This window comes from Triticum aestivum, chromosome 2D (genome assembly GCF_018294505.1).
Source record: "Triticum aestivum cultivar Chinese Spring chromosome 2D, IWGSC CS RefSeq v2.1, whole genome shotgun sequence".
NCBI classification, from domain to species: domain Eukaryota; kingdom Viridiplantae; phylum Streptophyta; class Magnoliopsida; order Poales; family Poaceae; genus Triticum; species Triticum aestivum.
The window spans coordinates 530,017,158-530,036,400 of NC_057799.1; the positions used below are offsets into that span (position 1 = coordinate 530,017,158).

The 19,243-nt window shown below is 47.6% G+C and overlaps 1 protein-coding gene across 1 annotated transcript; it reads left to right on the plus strand.

Annotated features, from left to right (window-relative positions):
* The first annotated feature begins 15,483 nt into the window (after window positions 1-15,483).
* On the plus strand, window positions 15,484-18,475 carry LOC123054254 (putative kinase-like protein TMKL1). The gene is made up of 2 exons (XM_044477983.1): window positions 15,484-16,339; window positions 17,607-18,475. The coding sequence occupies exons 1-2, from the start codon at window positions 15,829-15,831 to the stop codon at window positions 18,182-18,184; spliced, it is 1,089 nt and encodes a 362-aa protein (XP_044333918.1). The 5' UTR covers window positions 15,484-15,828; the 3' UTR covers window positions 18,185-18,475.
* Window positions 18,476-19,243: the final 768 nt, after the last annotated feature.

Genomic DNA, 19,243 nt, shown 5'->3' on the forward strand with positions numbered 1-19,243 from the left:
GGTTCTTTGCTTTCACCCGCCCTGGCGCCGAGTGTGACGCCCCCGATTTGACCGTACACTAATCATGCACGCAAATGTGTACGACCAAGATCAGGGACTCACGGGAAGATATCATAACACAACTCTAAAACAAAAATAAGTCATACAAGCTTCATAATACAAGCCAGGGGCCTCGAGGGCTCGAATACAAGTGCTCGGTCACAGACGAGTCAGCGGAAGCAACAATATCTGAGTACAGACATAAGTTAAACAAGTTTGCCTTAAGAAGGCTAGCACAAAAGTAGCAACGATCGAAAAGGCAAGGCCTCCTGCCTGGGACCTCCTAACTACTCCTCGAAGCCGAACTCCATGTAGCATCATCCTCGGGATCTCTAGCTCCTGGACTCCAGCATCTGATTGAGACAATCCGGTATAGAAAAAGGGAAAAGAGGGAGAAAAGCAACCGTGAGTACTCATCCAAAGTACTCGCAAGCAAGGAGCTACACTACATATGCATGGGTATATGTGTAAAGGGGCATATCACTGGACTGAACTGCAGAATGCCAGAATAAGGGGGAATAGCTAGTCCTGTCGAAGACTACGCTTCTGGCCATCTCCATCTTGCAGCATATAGAAGAGGGTAGATTGAAGTCCTCCAAGTAGCATCGCATAGCATAATCCTACCCGGCGATCCCCTCCTCGTCGCCCTGTTAGAGAGCGATCACCGGGTTGTATCTGGCACTTAGAAGGGTGTATTTTATTCAGTATCCAGTTCTAGTTGTCATAAGGTCAAGGTACAACTCCGGGTCGTCCTTTTACCGAGGGACACGGCTATTCGAATAGATAAACTTCCCTGCAGGGGTGCACCACATAACCCAACACGCTCGATCCCATTTGGCCGGACACACTTTTCTGGGTCATGCCCGGCCTCGTAAGATCAACACGTCGCAGCCCCACCTAGGCTCAACAGAGAGGTCAGCACGCCGGTCTAAACCTATGCGCGCAGGGGTCTGGGCCCATCGCCCTATGCACACCTGCACGTTGCGTACGCGGCCGGAAGCAGACCTAGCCCCTTAATACAAGCGCGAGCTTACGGTCCAATGCGGCGCGCGCCACTCAGTCGCTGACGTCAAAAGAGCTTCGGCTGATACCACGACGTCGGGATACCCATAACTACTCCCGCGTAGATGGTTAGTGCGTATAGACCAAATGGCCAGACTCAGATCAAATACCAAGATCTCGTTAAGCGTGTTAAGTATCTGCGAACGCCGACCAGGGCCAGGCCCACCTCTCTCCTAGGTGGTCTCAACCTGCCCTGTCGCTCCGCCACAAGTAACAGTCGGGAGCCGTCAGGAACCCAGGCCCACCTCTACCGGGATGGAGCCACCTGTCCTTTCAGCCCCCTCATCAGAATCACTTGCGGGTACTCCTCGAGCCGACCCGACTTTAGTCACCACATGTGTCATGTATATAAAGTATATAGTATATACCCGTGATCACCTCCCGAAGTGATCACGGCCCAGTAGTATAGCATGGCAGACGGACAAGAGTGTAGGGCCACTGATGGAACACTAGCATCCTATACTAAGCATGTAGGATTTCAGGTAAAGGTAACAACTGTAGCATCAATGACAGGCTATGCATCAGGATAGGATTAACGGAAAGCAGTAACATGCTACACTACTCTAATGCAAGCAGTATAGAGAAGAATAGGCGATATCTGGTGATCAAGGGGGGGGGGCTTGCCTGGTTGCTCAGACAAGAAGGAGGGGTCATCGGTGACGTAGTCGACCACAGGGGCATCAGCATCGTCACGGGGTCTACCGAAGAGAAGAGGGGGAGAAACAGTAAATACATAGCAAGCAAGTGCATAACAGGACAACAGGCAGAGCTAGACGTGTTCTAACGCGGTATGAGGTGATACCGGTGAAGGGGGGAGACATCCGGGAAAGTATCCCCGGTGTTTCTCGTTTTCGGACAGACGGACCGGAGGGGGAAAGTTGCGAGTTCGATAGGTTAGGGAGGTGTGGTGGACGAACGGACTGCGTATCCGGATTCGTCTCGTCGTTCTGAGCAACTTTCATGTACAAAGTTTTTTCATCCGAGCTACGGATTATTTTATATTAATTTATAAAGATTTAAATTATTTCTAGAATTAATAGAATTAATTCAATTAGAAAATTAATTATGACGTCAGCATGAGGTCAGCATGATGTCATCAGTCAACCATCTGTTGACTGGGTCAACAGACGCGTGGGTCCCGTTCGTCATAGTCTCAGGTTAACTAAATAGTAGTTAGTTTTTATTAATTGAATAATTAGTTTTAATTATTTAATTAAACAGATTAATTAAGTTAATTAACTAAATTTTATTATTATTATTGTTATAACTTTATTTTATTTTTTATTTTATTTTATTTTATTTTATTTTATTTTTATCTTTTTTTTAAATCATTTTTTTTTGTTCCCAGGGGCATGGGCCCCGTTTGTCATTGGCGCCAACCTTTTAACAGGGTCTTGTTTTAATTTAATTTATCCTAATTAGTAGGTGGGGCCCTGCTGTTAGTGTCTATTAGAGGTTAGCTAGTTTGGCTAATTAGATTAGTTCCTAATCTAATCTGCTGGGGCCCGCGTGTCGGTGGCACGTGCTGCTCACGCACGAGCACACCCAGAGGCGGGGCGCCGGCGGTTGGCGAACGTGGCCTACGGCCACGGTGGAACGGCTCCGGTGAACCACGGCGGAGGGGCTCCGGGAAGCTACGAGAGCAGCGGCGGCTGGAGCCGTCGCGGGCGGGGCCAGCGGCAGGTAACACGGCCGGGCAGGGCACGGGCGGAGGCGGGGGCCCGACGGGAGCGGCGGCGGTGAGCACGCACGGGGATGGTGCGCGGGTCTGCGGGGACCGAGCGCGGCCACGGCGTTGGGACGGAGGGGGGAAGACGGACGGGGCCCAACGGGGAGCTCACCCCCGTTGAAGAGAAGAGGCGGCGAGGCGCGGGGAGGACCGACGAAGGAGAGGCGGGGACGACGCGGTCCGACGAGGGAGAGGCCGGGGCGGACGACGGCGAGCTCCGCGCGGCGGTGGCCTCGGGGCCGAGTCCCAGTTCCAGATCGACGGCGGCGCGCGGACGGGCGACGGCCACGGCTCTGGCGGGAGCCGTGCGAGGGAGAGAAGGGGCGCAGAGGAGTCCGGCGTGGGGAGGAGACGAGGAGGCGCCGGCGGTGACGGGGCATAGGGACGGCGGGGAAAAGTCCGGCGAGGCGGTCCCGGGCGGCGGCGAGCGCTGGGCGTCGGGGTCGACGGGATCGGGGCCGATCCCGATCCAGAGGGGGGAAGGGGATTGTGGGGGTTAGGGTTTCGGGGGTGGGAGGGATAAGGAGGCCCGACTGGGCCTGGTGGGCCGGCCGGTGCGGCGGCCAGCTGGGCCGTTCGGTCCAGCTTGGGGGGGGGGGGTTGTTTTATTTCTTTTCTTTTTTTTCTGTTTTCTTTTCTTTATCCTTTTTTTTAGTTTTGTAAAATTTATCACCAGCACCTAACTTAGTATTTGTAAATATACTACTGCCACAATAACTTGGGCACCTAGCTAAAATAATTTAGTATTTTGTAAAATATAATAGGGGTATAATTAATTGTTTATGCTGTTGTTTTAATCACTTTGGGGTATTTAATTATTTTACAAAGATGTTATTTCTCCACCAATAATATCCATGATTTATTTGTCACATTGAGAACATTTTAGTTTTGACTTTTGAAAACTTTAGTTGTTTGACTTGAATTTGAATTTGAATTTTGAATCGTTTTTTGAACTAACCCGAGGTTAACTAAGTGATCATGGTGACGTGGCATCGTTAGCAGAGTTTTACTGTAACTTGATTATCCGGGCGTCACAATTCTCCTCCACTACAAGAAATCTCGTCCCGAGATTTAAGAGGGGAGTAAGGGGGGAAGGTTTGGTAACGAATCTAGCGGGTCTTCTCATCCTGGCTTGCTCTTCTCGAAGAGGCTGATCCAATACTTTGATGTCTTCATTCTGCTGTTTCAGATCATCATGATAAAGTTGTCGTCCTTTCCTCGGGAACTCCATCGTACTTACGACAGAGTAAGGGGGTATTCTGGAGGAACGGACTTCTGCAGGGTTTACTATCTAGTCAATATCATCGGGGAAGGTGGCGGAAAGTATCTCTCGAACTAAACCTTAAGAAAAGCCGAGAGCAAGTAAGAAAGTACCATGAGAAGTTTCAACGGGTAGGCAATCGTTCGAAGCCTGAAACAAAGTGTGAAAGGGGTTCAAAGCAATCGGAATAAGTATTATGTCTGATGCCAGTATAGATCAGTAGGACGATGGTCCGTGAATTACATACGAGGCCACGCGTGATGAATAAATTTGGGAACAGGGGGTGCACAGGAGAGTCAGGTTTCGATCCTGTGGAACTGTGGGTTATGGGCCCACCATGTGGATTAAAAGTAGGAGGAACGGTGACATCTTGCATGGTCATGTTAGTAAGACATGTCAGAGGGTAGCCTGTCGATTAAATGTCAGCAACATCGTCGGTACCAAGGGCGAGGGACGAAGAGAACCATTTTCCTGCTCGTTGAAACGAGGCGGACCATTAGGCAAAGTTCTCGTCCATCGGTGGTTACCGAAATGTCACTAACAATAGTAACAGGGTCTTACTGACAGAGTTGTACACCGAGGTGTTTACATAAGCAGGAGAATATTGCTGCTTAGATCATATAGATCATCAGAAAGGTTAAACCAAACAATGAAAGGAAAATATGTTTATCAGATTAAACAGAAGAATGGAAAGGAAAATGTGTGTAAACACATATTTCAAGGGTATATCCTTCCCAAGGACAAGCAGAGCATGATATCCATGACATGATATAATGTAGAAAACTCTTTAGGTATGGGAGAGAATTTTCATGACATTACCCATACAGCGGTGTTTGGATAATTGTGCAGGAAACATTTAGCATTGTGCTTGAATGTTCCCGTTGAATATCGGAGTACCATAGGCATGCTTTGTGATAGCATTGACATGGTCAACAGGTGAAGATCATAATTTGGAAACAAAAAGGATCCATCAGGAACAACTGATAGAATAAGTCTTAGAATTTCCTCATGGAAGAATGGCTAACCTTGCTAAAAAGGAAACTATAACAATAGGTTCCCCGGACAGGTGTGTTAAGCATGGCATCACCTTACCGGATCTTAAATAGGCCAATGTTATAACTCTTGGAAATATGTTCCAACCATCATATCTGACCGAGATTCAGATCTGATTGGTGTCAGGATAACTCAGACTCAGGATGCCTGAGAAGAAAGGTGCAACACAAATTGTCGAAACGACACCGGAGATTCTCGGGAGATGAACTATGGAAGCGAGTTCCGGACAAGGGTTCATCATTACATCAAGGAGAGGTGAGGAGGTGACTGCTTGACTCAGCGACAATCCATTGAGATTTCCAAAAGATGGATTTCCACCACTATGTGAACAAGGAGATAACATTAGCTAGATCGAATGACTTAATGATGTATGCTCGAGGAAAACATACACAGTTAAACATTGGTTGAAATGTGCACCCGAAATATGGGCTAGGTAGCACAATCAATGTTCGAATGATGATTCATTAAGCCATAGACGTAGAATGAAACTATAGACCAATGACTTCAAAGCAATAGGGTTGCTAGAAGTTTAGAATTTACACATCACAGACCATTTGTTGGTATTCCTTTTAGAAACAACACGGGGACCAAGAAAGAATGGTGATGGGGAGAAGTATCACTGTACCAAGATGTCATGCGAGGTGGTGAAATTCTTACGACATACTTGACATAAAAGATGGTAATACTCCAAGGTAAAGAAGAACAATTGCTGGATAGCAAGGAACTCAAGGTATAACACCAAACACGAACAAGCTTGTGTTGGTGGGAAGGCAATAAAGTGGTCGATGATAACACAGATCATCGAGGGCAAGGATGGTATTTCTCATCATGAACTCAATCGATATCCTGGAAGAGCGCATAAGGTTGATGATGATCACGACACATTTGTCGAGAGATTTCATGAAGATGTAAAATCAGCGACGACATCAAGTCAAAGGAATGATGAAGCAGACGGTTATTGGAACCATGGGTAGGACACACGCTTGAAATCAAGCTTGTTGTTCAAGGTGAAATGGTATGAGAGGAAGATCGGCGTAAGCTTAGCTCATCATCGAAAGTTGTGCTTCGGGGTTAAGGACCAGGTAGCACAGTTAAAATTTAGCACGCTAATGATATAGCCGATCAGGCTAGGAATGACTTAATGATTATTAAACTCGTAAGCAACGAAAATTACCTAGAGTTATTGAATCGGAGTGCGGACTTGATTCACTAATCGGTGTTCTCGGTTGACAAACAACCCAGAGCCCATGAAGTGACAAAGACAAGGTAAGGTAGTACTTCATCAAAGTTTATAAGATGTAGTGCAATGGTAAGATATCCCCGAGATACCAGGGGTAATACTCAAAGGTAGATCATAATAGAGGTTGGGCAGGCGTATTGACCTGCAGAAGACAAGTGATTTAACTTGTCCAAGAAATGGTATTTAAAGGAGAACATGGTCGGAACCACGATTGCAAAAGGCCAGATCCCAGATATAAGATGAACTTATACCAAGGGAATAATTAATTTAAGAGGAGCTTTTAATGATAAGATCTACATCGTGTCCATGGGCATGAACACAAAGTTCAAGGTCGACTCCCACTTCTCCAATGCATATCCTTTCATTTACTTCTCGCGTTCGATGAAGTTGTAGTGTTGAAATTTTATATGGCAAAATACCAGGAGAGTATGACTCGTGAAAACTTTTGAGTTCACACATATTAAGGAAGGCATAGGTTCAACCCATCAGGGCTTCTTAGAAAATATACCACGAACTTCGGAGTAAATAATACAAGCTCGAAAGTAGAGTATGGTTCACAAGGCAGAGGATACAATTTACCAAAGGCGTCATGTATCCGAGGAAAAGCTCACCAGCTTATTTAGTATGGAGGACATTGTCGGATAAAATCCGACAAAAAGGTCTGGTGGTCCCCAAGGGATCTGATGTGAGCATCAGTACTCAACCAGAGGAAGAAAGAATGCAAGGAGATCAGACTATAGAAACAACTGACTAACTCAAAAGCTCAAATGAAAAGGAATTATGAATTCCAAGACAAGGGATCAGAAGCAACGCTCTGATTAGGGATGGATAAGTTGAATAGCCTTAGGGGTACAATCGATGACGATTTGATTGGTCGAGATCCAGCTCATGTTTAAAATGACGTCTGAGCCGGAAGAATGAATTCTAGGATATGATTGAGGATTGCGAGCATTCGCAACAAATTGAATCAACGGACTCAAAATGATAATGTCAAGAGATGCCAATAAGATTACGAGACTTATGGGATTAACCATAATGCAAGCAAACAAGAATTTCAAGAGCAATAGGCTCCTGAGGATTTTCGGAAGATCGAATAGTATTTTGAAGACTATTGAGGAATACTTGAATCAACTGGGGATGACCGGATACTCGGTAAGTGCGAGAATTATCCGTAGGGGTATTCAGGTGACAAAGAACAGCAAGGCAGTAAGCTCAAAGGATTCTCGGAACAACAGAGAGAATTTCGGGGTATCTTGTAATAACAAGATCAACTGGGAAACATTGTATGAATGGCGAGTATACGTGGTTATCCATAGGAGTTTATCGATGAAAGGGAATTGCAAAAGCGATGAACACAAGTCCTCGGGTTATCAGCAGAGAGTATCTTCAGGGTCTTCACGTGCAGCAGACGATCATTAGTAAATAAGGGGCTCTCCGGGTGAAAGTGATAACGAGATCCTAATGTTAGATTTAGTAAAATCATTTAACCTGAATAGAAGAGAGATCAGAGTCCCAGAGTATAGGCAAGGAGTAAAAGATCCTAATACCACCCAATGGCGACGTGGGCCCGTAAGACACACAGCCATGTTAGTAAAAGTTTTTTAAATGTCTAGACTCGACTTCGGCCAAGGAGTTGGAAAGGGGGATTCCTACAGGCAGTTGGCTCTGATACCAACTTGTGACGCCCCCGATTTGACCGTACACTAATCATGCACGCAAATGTGTACGACCAAGATCAGGGACTCACGGGAAGATATCACAACACAACTCTAAAACAAAAATAAGTCATACAAGCTTCATAATACAAGCCAGGGGCCTCGAGGGCTCGAATACAAGTGCTCGATCACAGACGAGTCAGCGGAAGCAACAATATCTGAGTACAGACATAAGTTAAACAAGTTTGCCTTAAGAAGGCTAGCACAAAAGTAGCAACGATCGAAAAGGCAAGGCCTCCTGCCTGGGACCTCCTAACTACTCCTCGAAGCCGAACTCCATGTAGCATCATCCTCGGGATCTCTAGCTCCTGGACTCCAGCATCTGATTGAGACAATCTGGTATAGAAAAGGGGAAAAGAGGGAGAAAAGCAACCGTGAGTACTCATCCAAAGTACTCGCAAGCAAGGAGCTACACTACATATGCATGGGTATATGTGTAAAGGGGCATATCACTGGACTGAACTGCAGAATGCCAGAATAAGGGGGATAGCTAGTCCTGTCGAAGACTACGCTTCTGGCCATCTCCATCTTGCAGCATATAGAAGAGGGTAGATTGAAGTCCTCCAAGTAGCATCGCATAGCATAATCCTACCCGGCGATCCCCTCCTCGTCGCCCTGTTAGAGAGCGATCACCGGGTTGTATCTGGCACTTAGAAGGGTGTATTTTATTCAGTATCCAGTTCTAGTTGTCATAAGGTCAAGGTACAACTCCGGGTCGTCCTTTTACCGAGGGACACGGCTATTCGAATAGATAAACTTCCCTGCAGGGGTGCACCACATAACCCAACACGCTCGATCCCATTTGGCCGGACACACTTTTCTGGGTCATGCCCGGCCTCGTAAGATCAACACGTCGCAGCCCCACCTAGGCTCAACAGAGAGGTCAGCACGCCGGTCTAAACCTATGCGCGCAGGGGTCTGGGCCCATCGCCCTATGCACACCTGCACGTTGCGTACGCGGCCGGAAGCAGACCTAGCCCCCTTAATACAAGCGCGAGCTTACGGTCCAATGCGGCGCGCGCCACTCAGTCGCTGACGTCAAAAGAGCTTCGGCTGATACCACGACGTCGGGATACCCATAACTACTCCCGCGTAGATGGTTAGTGCGTATAGACCAAATGGCCAGACTCAGATCAAATACCAAGATCTCGTTAAGCGTGTTAAGTATCTGCGAACGCCGACCAGGGCCAGGCCCACCTCTCTCCTAGGTGGTCTCAACCTGCCCTGTCGCTCCGCCACAAGGTAACAGTCGGGGGCCGTCAGGAACCCAGGCCCACCTCTACCGGGATGGAGCCACCTGTCCTTTCAGCCCCCTCATCAGAATCACTTGCGGGTACTCCTCGAGCCGACCCGACTTTAGTCACCACATGTGTCATGTATATAAAGTATATAGTATATACCCGTGATCACCTCCCGAAGTGATCACGGCCCAGTAGTATAGCATGGCAGACGGACAAGAGTGTAGGGCCACTGATGGAACACTAGCATCCTATACTAAGCATGTAGGATTTCAGGTAAGGGTAACAACTGTAGCATCAATGACAGGCTATGCATCAGGATAGGATTAACGGAAAGCAGTAACATGCTACACTACTCTAATGCAAGCAGTATAGAGAAGAATAGGCGATATCTGGTGATCAAGGGGGGGGGCTTGCCTGGTTGCTCAGACAAGAAGGAGGGGTCATCGGTGACGTAGTCGACCACAGGGGCATCAGCATCGTCACGGGGTCTACCGAAGAGAAGAGGGGGAGAAACAGTAAATACATAGCAAGCAAGTGCATAACAGGACAACAGGCAGAGCTAGACGTGTTCTAACGCGGTATGAGGTGATACCGGTGAAGGGGGGAGACATCCGGGAAAGTATCCCCGGTGTTTCTCGTTTTCGGACACACGGACTGGAGGGGGAAAGTTGCGAGTTCGATAGGTTAGGGAGGTGTGGTGGACGAACGGACTGCGTATCCGGATTCGTCTCGTCGTTCTGAGCAACTTTCATGTACAAAGTTTTTTCATCCGAGCTATGGATTATTTTATATTAATTTATAAAGATTTAAATTATTTCTAGAATTAATAGAATTAATTCAATTAGAAAATTAATTATGACGTCAGCATGAGGTCAGCATGATGTCATCAGTCAACCATCTGTTGACTGGATCAACAGACGCGTGGGTCCCGTTCGTCATAGTCTCAGGTTAACTAAATAGTAGTTAGTTTTTATTAATTGAATAATTAGTTTTAATTATTTAATTAAACAGATTAATTAAGTTAATTAACTAAATTTTATTATTATTATTGTTATAACTTTATTTTATTTTTATTTTATTATTATCTTTTTTTTAATCATTTTTTTTGTTCCCAGGGGCGTGGGCCCCGTTTGTCATTGGCTCCTACCTTTTAACAGGGTCTTGTTTTAATTTAATTTACCCTAATTAGTAGGTGGGGCCCTGCTGTTAGTGTCTATTAGAGGTTAGCTAGTTTGGCTAATTAGATTAGTTCCTAATCTAATCTGCTGGGGCCCGCGTGTCGGTGGCACGTGCTGCTCACGCACGAGCACACCCAGAGGCGGGGCGCCGGCGGTTGGCGAACGTGGCCTACGGCCACGGTGGAACGGCTCCGGTGAACCACGGCGGAGGGGCTCCGGGAAGCTACGAGAGCAGCGGCGGCTGGAGCCGTCGCGGGCGGGGCCAGCGGCAGGTAACACGGCCGGGCGGGGCACGGGCGGAGGCGGGGGCCCGACGGGAGCGGCGGCGGTGAGCACGCACAGGGATGGTGCGCGGGTCTGCGGGGACCGAGCGCGGCCACGGCGTTGGGACGGAGGGGGGAAGACGGACGGGGCCCGACGGGGAGCTCACCCCCGTTGAAGAGAAGAGGCGGCGAGGCGCGGGGAGGACCGACGAAGGAGAGGCGGGGACGACGCGGTCCGGCGAGGGAGAGGCCGGGGAGGACGACGGCGAGCTCCGCGCGGCGGTGGCCTCGGGGCCGAGTCCCAGTTCCAGATCGACGGCGGCGCACGGACGGGCGACGGCCACGGCTCTGGCGGGAGCCGTGCGAGGGAGAGAAGGGGCGCCGAGGAGTCCGGCGTGGGGAGGAGACGAGGAGGCGCCGGCGGTGACGGGGCGTAGGGACGGCGGGGAAAAGTCCGGCGAGGCGGTCCCGGGCGGCGGCGAGCGCTGGGCGTCGGGGTCGACGGGATCGGGGCCGATCCCGATCCAGAGGGGGGGAAGGGGATCGTGGGGGTTAGGGTTTCGGGGGTGGGAGGGATAAGGAGGCCCGACTGGGCCTGGTGGGCCGGCCGGTGCGGCGGCCAGCTGGGCCGTTCGGTCCAGCTTGGGGGGTTGTTTTATTTCTTTTCTTTTTTTTCTGTTTTCTTTTCTTTATCTATTTTTCTTTTAGTTTTGTAAAATTTATCACCAGCACCTAACTTAGTATTTGTAAATATACTACTGCCACAATAACTTGGGCACCTAGCTAAAATAATTTAGTATTTTGTAAAATATAATAGGGGTATAATTAATTGTTTATGCTGTTGTTTTAATCACTTTGGGGTATTTAGTTATTTTACAAAGATGTTATTTCTCCACCAATAATATCCATGATTTATTTGTCACATTGAGAACATTTTAGTTTTGACTTTTGAAAACTTTAGTTGTTTGACTCGAATTTGAATTTGAATTTTGAATCTTTTTTGAACTAACCCGAGGTTAACTAAGTGATCATGGTGACGTGGCATCGTTAGCAGAGTTTTACTGTAACTTGATTATCCGGGCGTCACACCGAGCCACCTCGCCGCGGCTTTTCATTGCTCGCCAGCAGCTGGGCGAGGGCGGCGAGCACCATGAGATGCTCTTCTTCCTGGACGTCGGCCTCGGCTTCCTCCTCCAGCAGCGCGGCGAGCACTTCCTCGTCATCCGAGTCCATCGCCGAGGCAGGCAAATCGCCGAACACCTTGCACGCGGTGGGCGTGCACCCGTCGCTAAACTGCCCCTCCGCGGCCGGAAACGCCAAGCTGGTGTCGGAGGGGCTGCCGCGGCGATCCTTTGCTATTTTTCCGGCGGGGAATGGCTATCTACCGGTGAAGGGCGGCGGGGCGGCGCCGGGATATACCTAGTGGCGACCGAGAGCGCGGGGGGGTGGGAGGCGAGTCGGGGAAGAAAATCTTGACTTTTCACCTGACAGCGTGGGCCAGCCGCGCTTTTCCCTTGCGCCGGAGCCCCCAAGCGCCCCTCAGCGCGCCGGGTTCGGCCTGCGGCCGCCGGGCGAAAAAAAGGGCCGAACCGGCGCTTTTCGTCGTCCTGGGGACGCGACTGGGCCGTTTTTTTGGCGCCAGCGCCGAAAAAGTCGCCTGGGAAGACCTGTTAGGGACGCGGCTGGAGATGCTCTAACAAGTACTTGTACGCTTAACATCATCACATATCGAGTTAATTTCTTTTCTGAGCAGACAACATCACGTATCACATTCACGCGTTGCAAAGCCAACTGGCCGAGATGATGTGCTTTATTACCGTACCGTGGACGAACAGATACCACACGAGATTTCAAAAAAGGTATACAGTACAAATGAATGCAAACGGTCATGTGAAATGTATACGTGCCAACTAACCTGTCACGCTCAACGTTAAAGAACATACCAACTCATTAATCATATGCATCATAAGGGCGGAGTAAAGCTCGCCGGCAAGTACGTGAGCTTGCCCTCACTGACATGTTGCTTGGGGCCAGGAACTACGGGTGTGTTTGGTAGTATGTATGGACCTAGTATAGTTGTTCTCCTCTCATACATGCTGAGTGTAGACATGCTGAGTCCATGCAGTTGCTGTTGTTTGGCAGCGATGTATGCGCTGAGACATGCTGAGCTGAGACTTTGTTTGACAGCCTGCATGTGTTTAGACATGCTGAACAATTTCAAATTCCAAATATTTTTTTTGAATGATGAACAAAATCGGAAAAATATGAACACAAATTTAAACATAGTTTGAAAATTTACAATTTTTGAAATTCTATTTTTCTAAAATAAAAATAAATAAATTTTGAAATTCTGAACTTTTTTGAAAATTTGAACATATTTAAAATTCCAAGCTTTTCTGAAAATTTAAACAAAATTTGAAAATTGAATATTTTATAAAATTTAAATAAATTTGAAATTCTGGTTTTTTTCAAAATTCAAACAATTTTTTATTTTTTTAATTCCGAACATTGTTGATTTTTAAAAAAATATTGAAATTATGAACATTTTTTGAAAATGTAAACAATTCTGAAATCCTAAAAAAATTCAAAAAATTAAAGAAATTTCGAAATTCGAAAATTTTAAAATTCTAAACATTTTTTGAAAATATAAACATATCTGGACGTGGTCTGGTGGGTGGGGACGAGTGTCAGGACCAGCATGGCTGCCTCCATGCACCCTGTCTGGGGTGCATGAGATGAGCATAGCTGAGGGCCCTTTTATGCATCAGATGAGCATAGCCCATGTGAGCTCATGCACCCTACCAAACAAGCAAAAGTGGGTCGGATTGGGAACTTTTACCTTCATGCACCCTTCATGCACCCTACCAAACACACCCTACATAGCTCGCGGAAATCAAATTCAGCTCTTGGGAGCATAGCCCACCAAAAATGTTTTTTGCAAATGTTAAAAACATTTTAAAAAATAGATGTGTTCATTGTCACACCAAAATGCTACCTGTAAATTTTTAGAAGGAAAACTTAAGTACTTTGATATGTATAAAGAAAAAACAAATCGAACGACAAATGTTACCTCTAAATGTTATACTTATTTTTGTTTTTTTCACCGACAAAGCACCGTAATCCGTTTCACATAAGAATTGACAAGCACACTTGTTACACTAAAAGAACATCCACAATTTTTTTTAAATTACATTTTATTTATTATTTATTTTGGATTTACTGTTCATCCGTCAAAACGATCTTTTGGGGGGGGGGGGGGGGGGGCATACTGCGGCGTGGATCTGCCCGCTGTCATTCCACATCGACATGAACCAACTCACCGCATGCACTACGTCCCCGGGGTCATAAATATTCCTCTTCACATTCCTTCTTATTCCTCTGCCAGCCAGGTCTACGATTCCTTTTCCCCTCGTCATCCCTTCCTGCACGTTTCCAATCACTTCTTCCTAATCGGCGGTTGAATCTATAGTCGTCATTGCACTGGCTGCATCAATCCAGGATGAAAGCTGGGTTTTAGGACCGTGGAGCCCTGGCTCCGCCTCCGGATATGTGCCAACATGTGAGCTTTGCAGGGAGATTATAACCTATAAAGAACAGGAGTGAAGGTTATTGTAGCTAGCTGACACGTGCATCTTGCATATCAACCGTACTTAACAACAATTCTTGCACCATTGTAGCTATTCACTTAAATAACCAAATATTGCACAAAACCTTATGTCAAAATAGACGACAACCACGAGTGGAGCCCCGTTCCTCTTGTTCGACCAAATTTTTCTCTGGTGCCAATGACTGATCAAGCGTCCATCTATTGTGCATGTGCGTCATATTGCCCATCTAGCATTAGTTTTAGCCACTAAGGGGTGAACATCGCCCTCAACATTGCCATCACCGGTCAACCACCTCCTCCCCTTCTTCCTTGTACTCCCCAGATCACTCCTCCCACCACTTGTCGTTCCTAGGGTACAACGGTGGCGAAAGATTCGCTCAATAGAGCGTCAACACAAATGTTCAAGATCTAAATGTTACGTTGCATGGTGTTTTACCGATCATGCAACCTTTTTCTTGGTGGCGGCAGGATGATGACCCCATAGTTTCAAAGATACGCTCATCACATATTTTACATAGTTTTAATTTTTTTTTTCTTTTATAACATGCTATCATGCATATGAAGGGTTTGCTAAAAGGTTCCGAGCTCAGCTGACCACACATCTACAGGGTGGATTCACCATTGCCGAGGGTATAATCATGGCGAACTGTTTGCACAATAAAACCTCAACACAAATGTTTAACATCTAAGTTTAGGATCTACTCCCTCTATAACTTAATATAGGACGTTTTTCGACACTCTTTCGGACTCTAAAAACATCTTGTAAAAAGTTAACAGGGGAGTAAATACAAATTTTCTTTCAGGGATTAACCGATTTTTCTTTTTACATGCCATCACTCGTCAGACAACCTTTAGAATATTTTAAACCTGGCCGGGCTAGCCATCACATGGCCCTACTCTGGCTCAGACATAGGGTCTATAGTGCCACATCCACATGACATGAGGTAATCAAGTGTACTCGATGACGCACGCAATTATGAAGTTAGGGGCCTCACAGATTTAGGGCCCTATTGCCCACACTATTCATGGGTACGTACGTCCATTGCCATCATGAACGCACTTATCATCCACATCCACATAAAACCCAAAGTCCAAGCAAGCAAAAGAAGAGAATGGATCCATCGCTCTCCCTCAAGACGAGAAGCATCTCAAGCTAGCTTCCACCCCACTATTACCCCAAAGAATACCACCATTAGCTTAGCTGACACTGTCACACACACACACAAACACACAAGCAGAACAAAAGGGAGCAGCCAGCCAGCAGAGAGAGATCTCCACCGCAAGGGAAAGAATCACGAAAAGGGGCAGGGAAAGGAGGAGGGAGCGCCCAAGCACAAACTTTCTCCCGAGGGCACCAAACCCTACCAATCCGCCGTATAATCCCCCGGGAATTCCTCTCCCATTGCTCCCCGGAGCCGAGCGCGCCGCCGGAGCGGAGCAATGCCGAGGAAGCTCGTCAATGCCGTCCTCTTCGCGGTCCTGGGCGTCGTGGTCGCGCTCTTCCTCTGCTACTCCGTCCGCTGCTACCGCCGCCGCCGCCGCCGCGGCCGCGCGGTGCTGCCCTCGCACGGGGCCAGGGCCGACCGCTTCCAGGCGGGCGGGTCCAGCGCCTACGGCTCCGGCGTCGGGGAGGAGCTTCTCACGTTCCCCGGCGGCGAGGGGCTCACCGTGGCCGCCATCCTCGAGGCGCCCGGCGAGGTGGTCGCCAAGTCGGCGCACAGCACGCTCTACCGCGCCGGGCTCAGCGCCGGCGAGGCCGTGGCGCTGCTCCGGTTCCTCCGGCCCGTCTGCTCCGCGGGCGCCGAGGAGGCGGCGGCCGCCGCGCGGCTGCTCGGCGCCGTGCAGCACCCGAATCTCGTGCCGATCCGCGCGCTCTACGTCGGCCCGCGTGGGGAGAAGCTGCTCGTGCACCCCTTCTACGCCGCCGGCTCGCTCCGCCGCTTCTTGCAAGGTTTGCCCTTTACTTTCGTTGCTCCATAGCGTGCAATTACTTCCACTGCCTTGCTTTCAAGCCAAGTTTACCTTGAGTAAGACTAATCCTGCGAAATACTCCGTCATAATTAGCTGAAACTGTAGTAAATTTGATGATTTATGTGCCATCATGATTAGCTCTGGCTCGTCTCTGGTTTCCCAGAAAATTAACTGAAAACCATCTCTCTTTGATTTGATCGATTATTCTGCTCATCTGATTCAGATTTAGCACGAATGCGTACTTCCAATAATGCTGCAAGGATTGAGCAACAGCCTTGCAGAGTGATTTTTGTTACCTTTAGTCATGTCTCTTCACTGCTACACTTTGTACTTTTGTCGTGAGGTTTACTAGACAACGGGACAGCTCAATAGTTAATAAAGGTGTTTGTGAACTTTTACTGGTCGGAGTTGTTGGCTGGGACACTTTGCTTAGCATGATCTTCATGTTTCTGAAGGACATATGAACATTGGGTCACCTGTAGCAACCTCATTTGATTTTCGGTGTTGATCTGTGTTGTTCAGTTATATATCAAATCAGTGTTTCTGGGGAAACATTTAATTCCTAGCATATTTAACGATTTATTTCATTATTAAAGAGAAATGCTTTCTTCCCTGAAAAAAAAAAGAGAAATGCTTTCTTATATGAAGTGTTTGCAAGACTACTTTTATGGCATTTATGAGGTTGATTTTTCTGAGCTGTTTGTGCTCCCTGCATCTTTCAGCTCTCATTTTCAGTGGAGTTGTTGAATTATATGCTCTTATTGGACATGTGTTATGTGTTGATCCATCAATTGATCACATTGAGAAAGACTAATAAAGATGATGATTATCTTTTACAGAAAACAATTTCTGTGGTTTTTGACCTTTTGTTGTCAATAACTTTTGAGGTGTATTTGATCTTTTTGAGGGTTTGAAAAGGACATGTCCAAATGGTCCTCTATGCTGCTACATTTCTTGTACGATTGCAAGCTGGTTCCCTACCACAAGGTTCTGGTTTGAACAGTTTCAAATTTTATGACTCTATTGCATTTATATTGTACTGCACGATTGAGTTGAAAATGTGTCGGCCTTTACGTTGGACTGCCAGTCCGCTCTTACCATGAGATTTTCCCACTACTGGTGTCAACACGTCAGTAACTTTGCTAGTTACTGTCAGATCTCAAATCATGATATACTAGCATCTAAACAAAAAAACTCCATGCATTCTCTGGACTGTCTGACATTTCCCGTTTAAATTTTACCTGCAGAGGGAATCAATGATTCACAGAGATGGGAGATAATCTGCAAGCTATCCATCGGCATCGTCAAGGGGCTGGACCACCTTCACACAAGATCGCAGAAGCCGATCATCCATGGCAACCTCAAGACAAGCAACATCATGCTCGACGCCGATTTCCAGCCCAGGGTATCAGACTTCGGGCTCTACCTCCTGCTGAACCCCGCTGCCGCGCAGGACATGCTCGAGACCGCCGCGGTGCAAGGCTACAAGGCCCCTGAGCTGATCAAGATGAGGGAGGTCACGAGGGAGAGCGACGTGTACAGCCTGGGGGTGATCCTGCTGGAAATGCTTGCTCAGAAGGAGGCGGCGAATGACAGCCCGAATGCGCGTGACATCCACTTGCCCGCCTCGTTCAAGGATCTGGTCCTCGAGAGGAAGATCGCCGACGCGTTCGGTTCCGGGCTGATCCAGCAGAGTAAGAACTCAGGGAATGAGGCGAAGCTCAACGCGTTCTTCGAGCTCGCGACGGCTTGCTGCAACCCTTCGCCGTCCTTGAGACCGGACTCGAAACGGATCCTGAAGAGGCTGGAGGAGATATCAAGGTGACCGAAACACGCCGAATGTCGGATTACTCGCGTACTAATTAGAAGGTGTTAAACTATATACCAGCAGCAGGGTAGTATTAGTATTTATAAGTGTATTACCCGTTTGTTATTTCATAGAGGGTTTGTACTACCAGAACTGGAGAGTGATAGGGGGTTACCGGTCTGTATAGCTTCCGTGGACTTTAAAGCTTAAGCTTTCGACAAATGAGGCGTAAGGTTCTTCTGACTGTATTCTGTAGACCTCACCTGAATTATACTCTCTCTGTAAACTAATATAAGAACGTTTAGATCACTATGTATGGATCCTTCGTCTTTTGAACTTGCGGAGGTGGTTGTTTGCACTGGTCACTCACAAGGTCACTTTCCTGGCTGTTGTTTGATATGTGACTCCTTGTTCCAAATGGGCACCGATCAACGGGGGGTGTCGCCCCTTTTGGCAGCACTAAGCGGCGACATCTTCTTGTCGACATCTCTTTACTGTTGGATTGCCGGCCTCAAACGTTGGCCTTTTGGCCGGACCCAAACATGCATGCCAACCTCTGCTCTAGTGTCTGTAGGACTGGACGGCTACCTGCAATGTTTGTTGAATCTACCCTCCCATGTCCTTTCAGTGCTAAAACGTCTGGCTTTTAACCATTTACACCGGCACCGTGGTCACAAGAACAGTACGACTCGCTGGGTCTGAAAACGCAGTTTTGCAATTTTGGCCCAGAGGAGAGTAAAACCTAGAGTTGGTAAATTTTTATTTGTTTTAACACCGGCTACAGAAATCCTTGGCTAAGGGCCAAATCTGGGTTCAGTGTTCAGTATGTGAAAGAGACATGCCACAGAAGAGATCAGGCGGCCACCATGTGGCCGTGGTCATCCATCACCATCTGATGGGAAACGCCACCTTGCGATGACAGTGTCAGAAGCTGATTCCGCGTGATCCGTATAGCTGGCTGGATAAACAATTCCGCGATCTTGACTCCGCCACAGCGTTCACAGAATATAGCAACTGGATTTACCGGGAGCACATGAAGAAATCTACAGAACTCGAGAGGCCTCCACGTGCTCATGT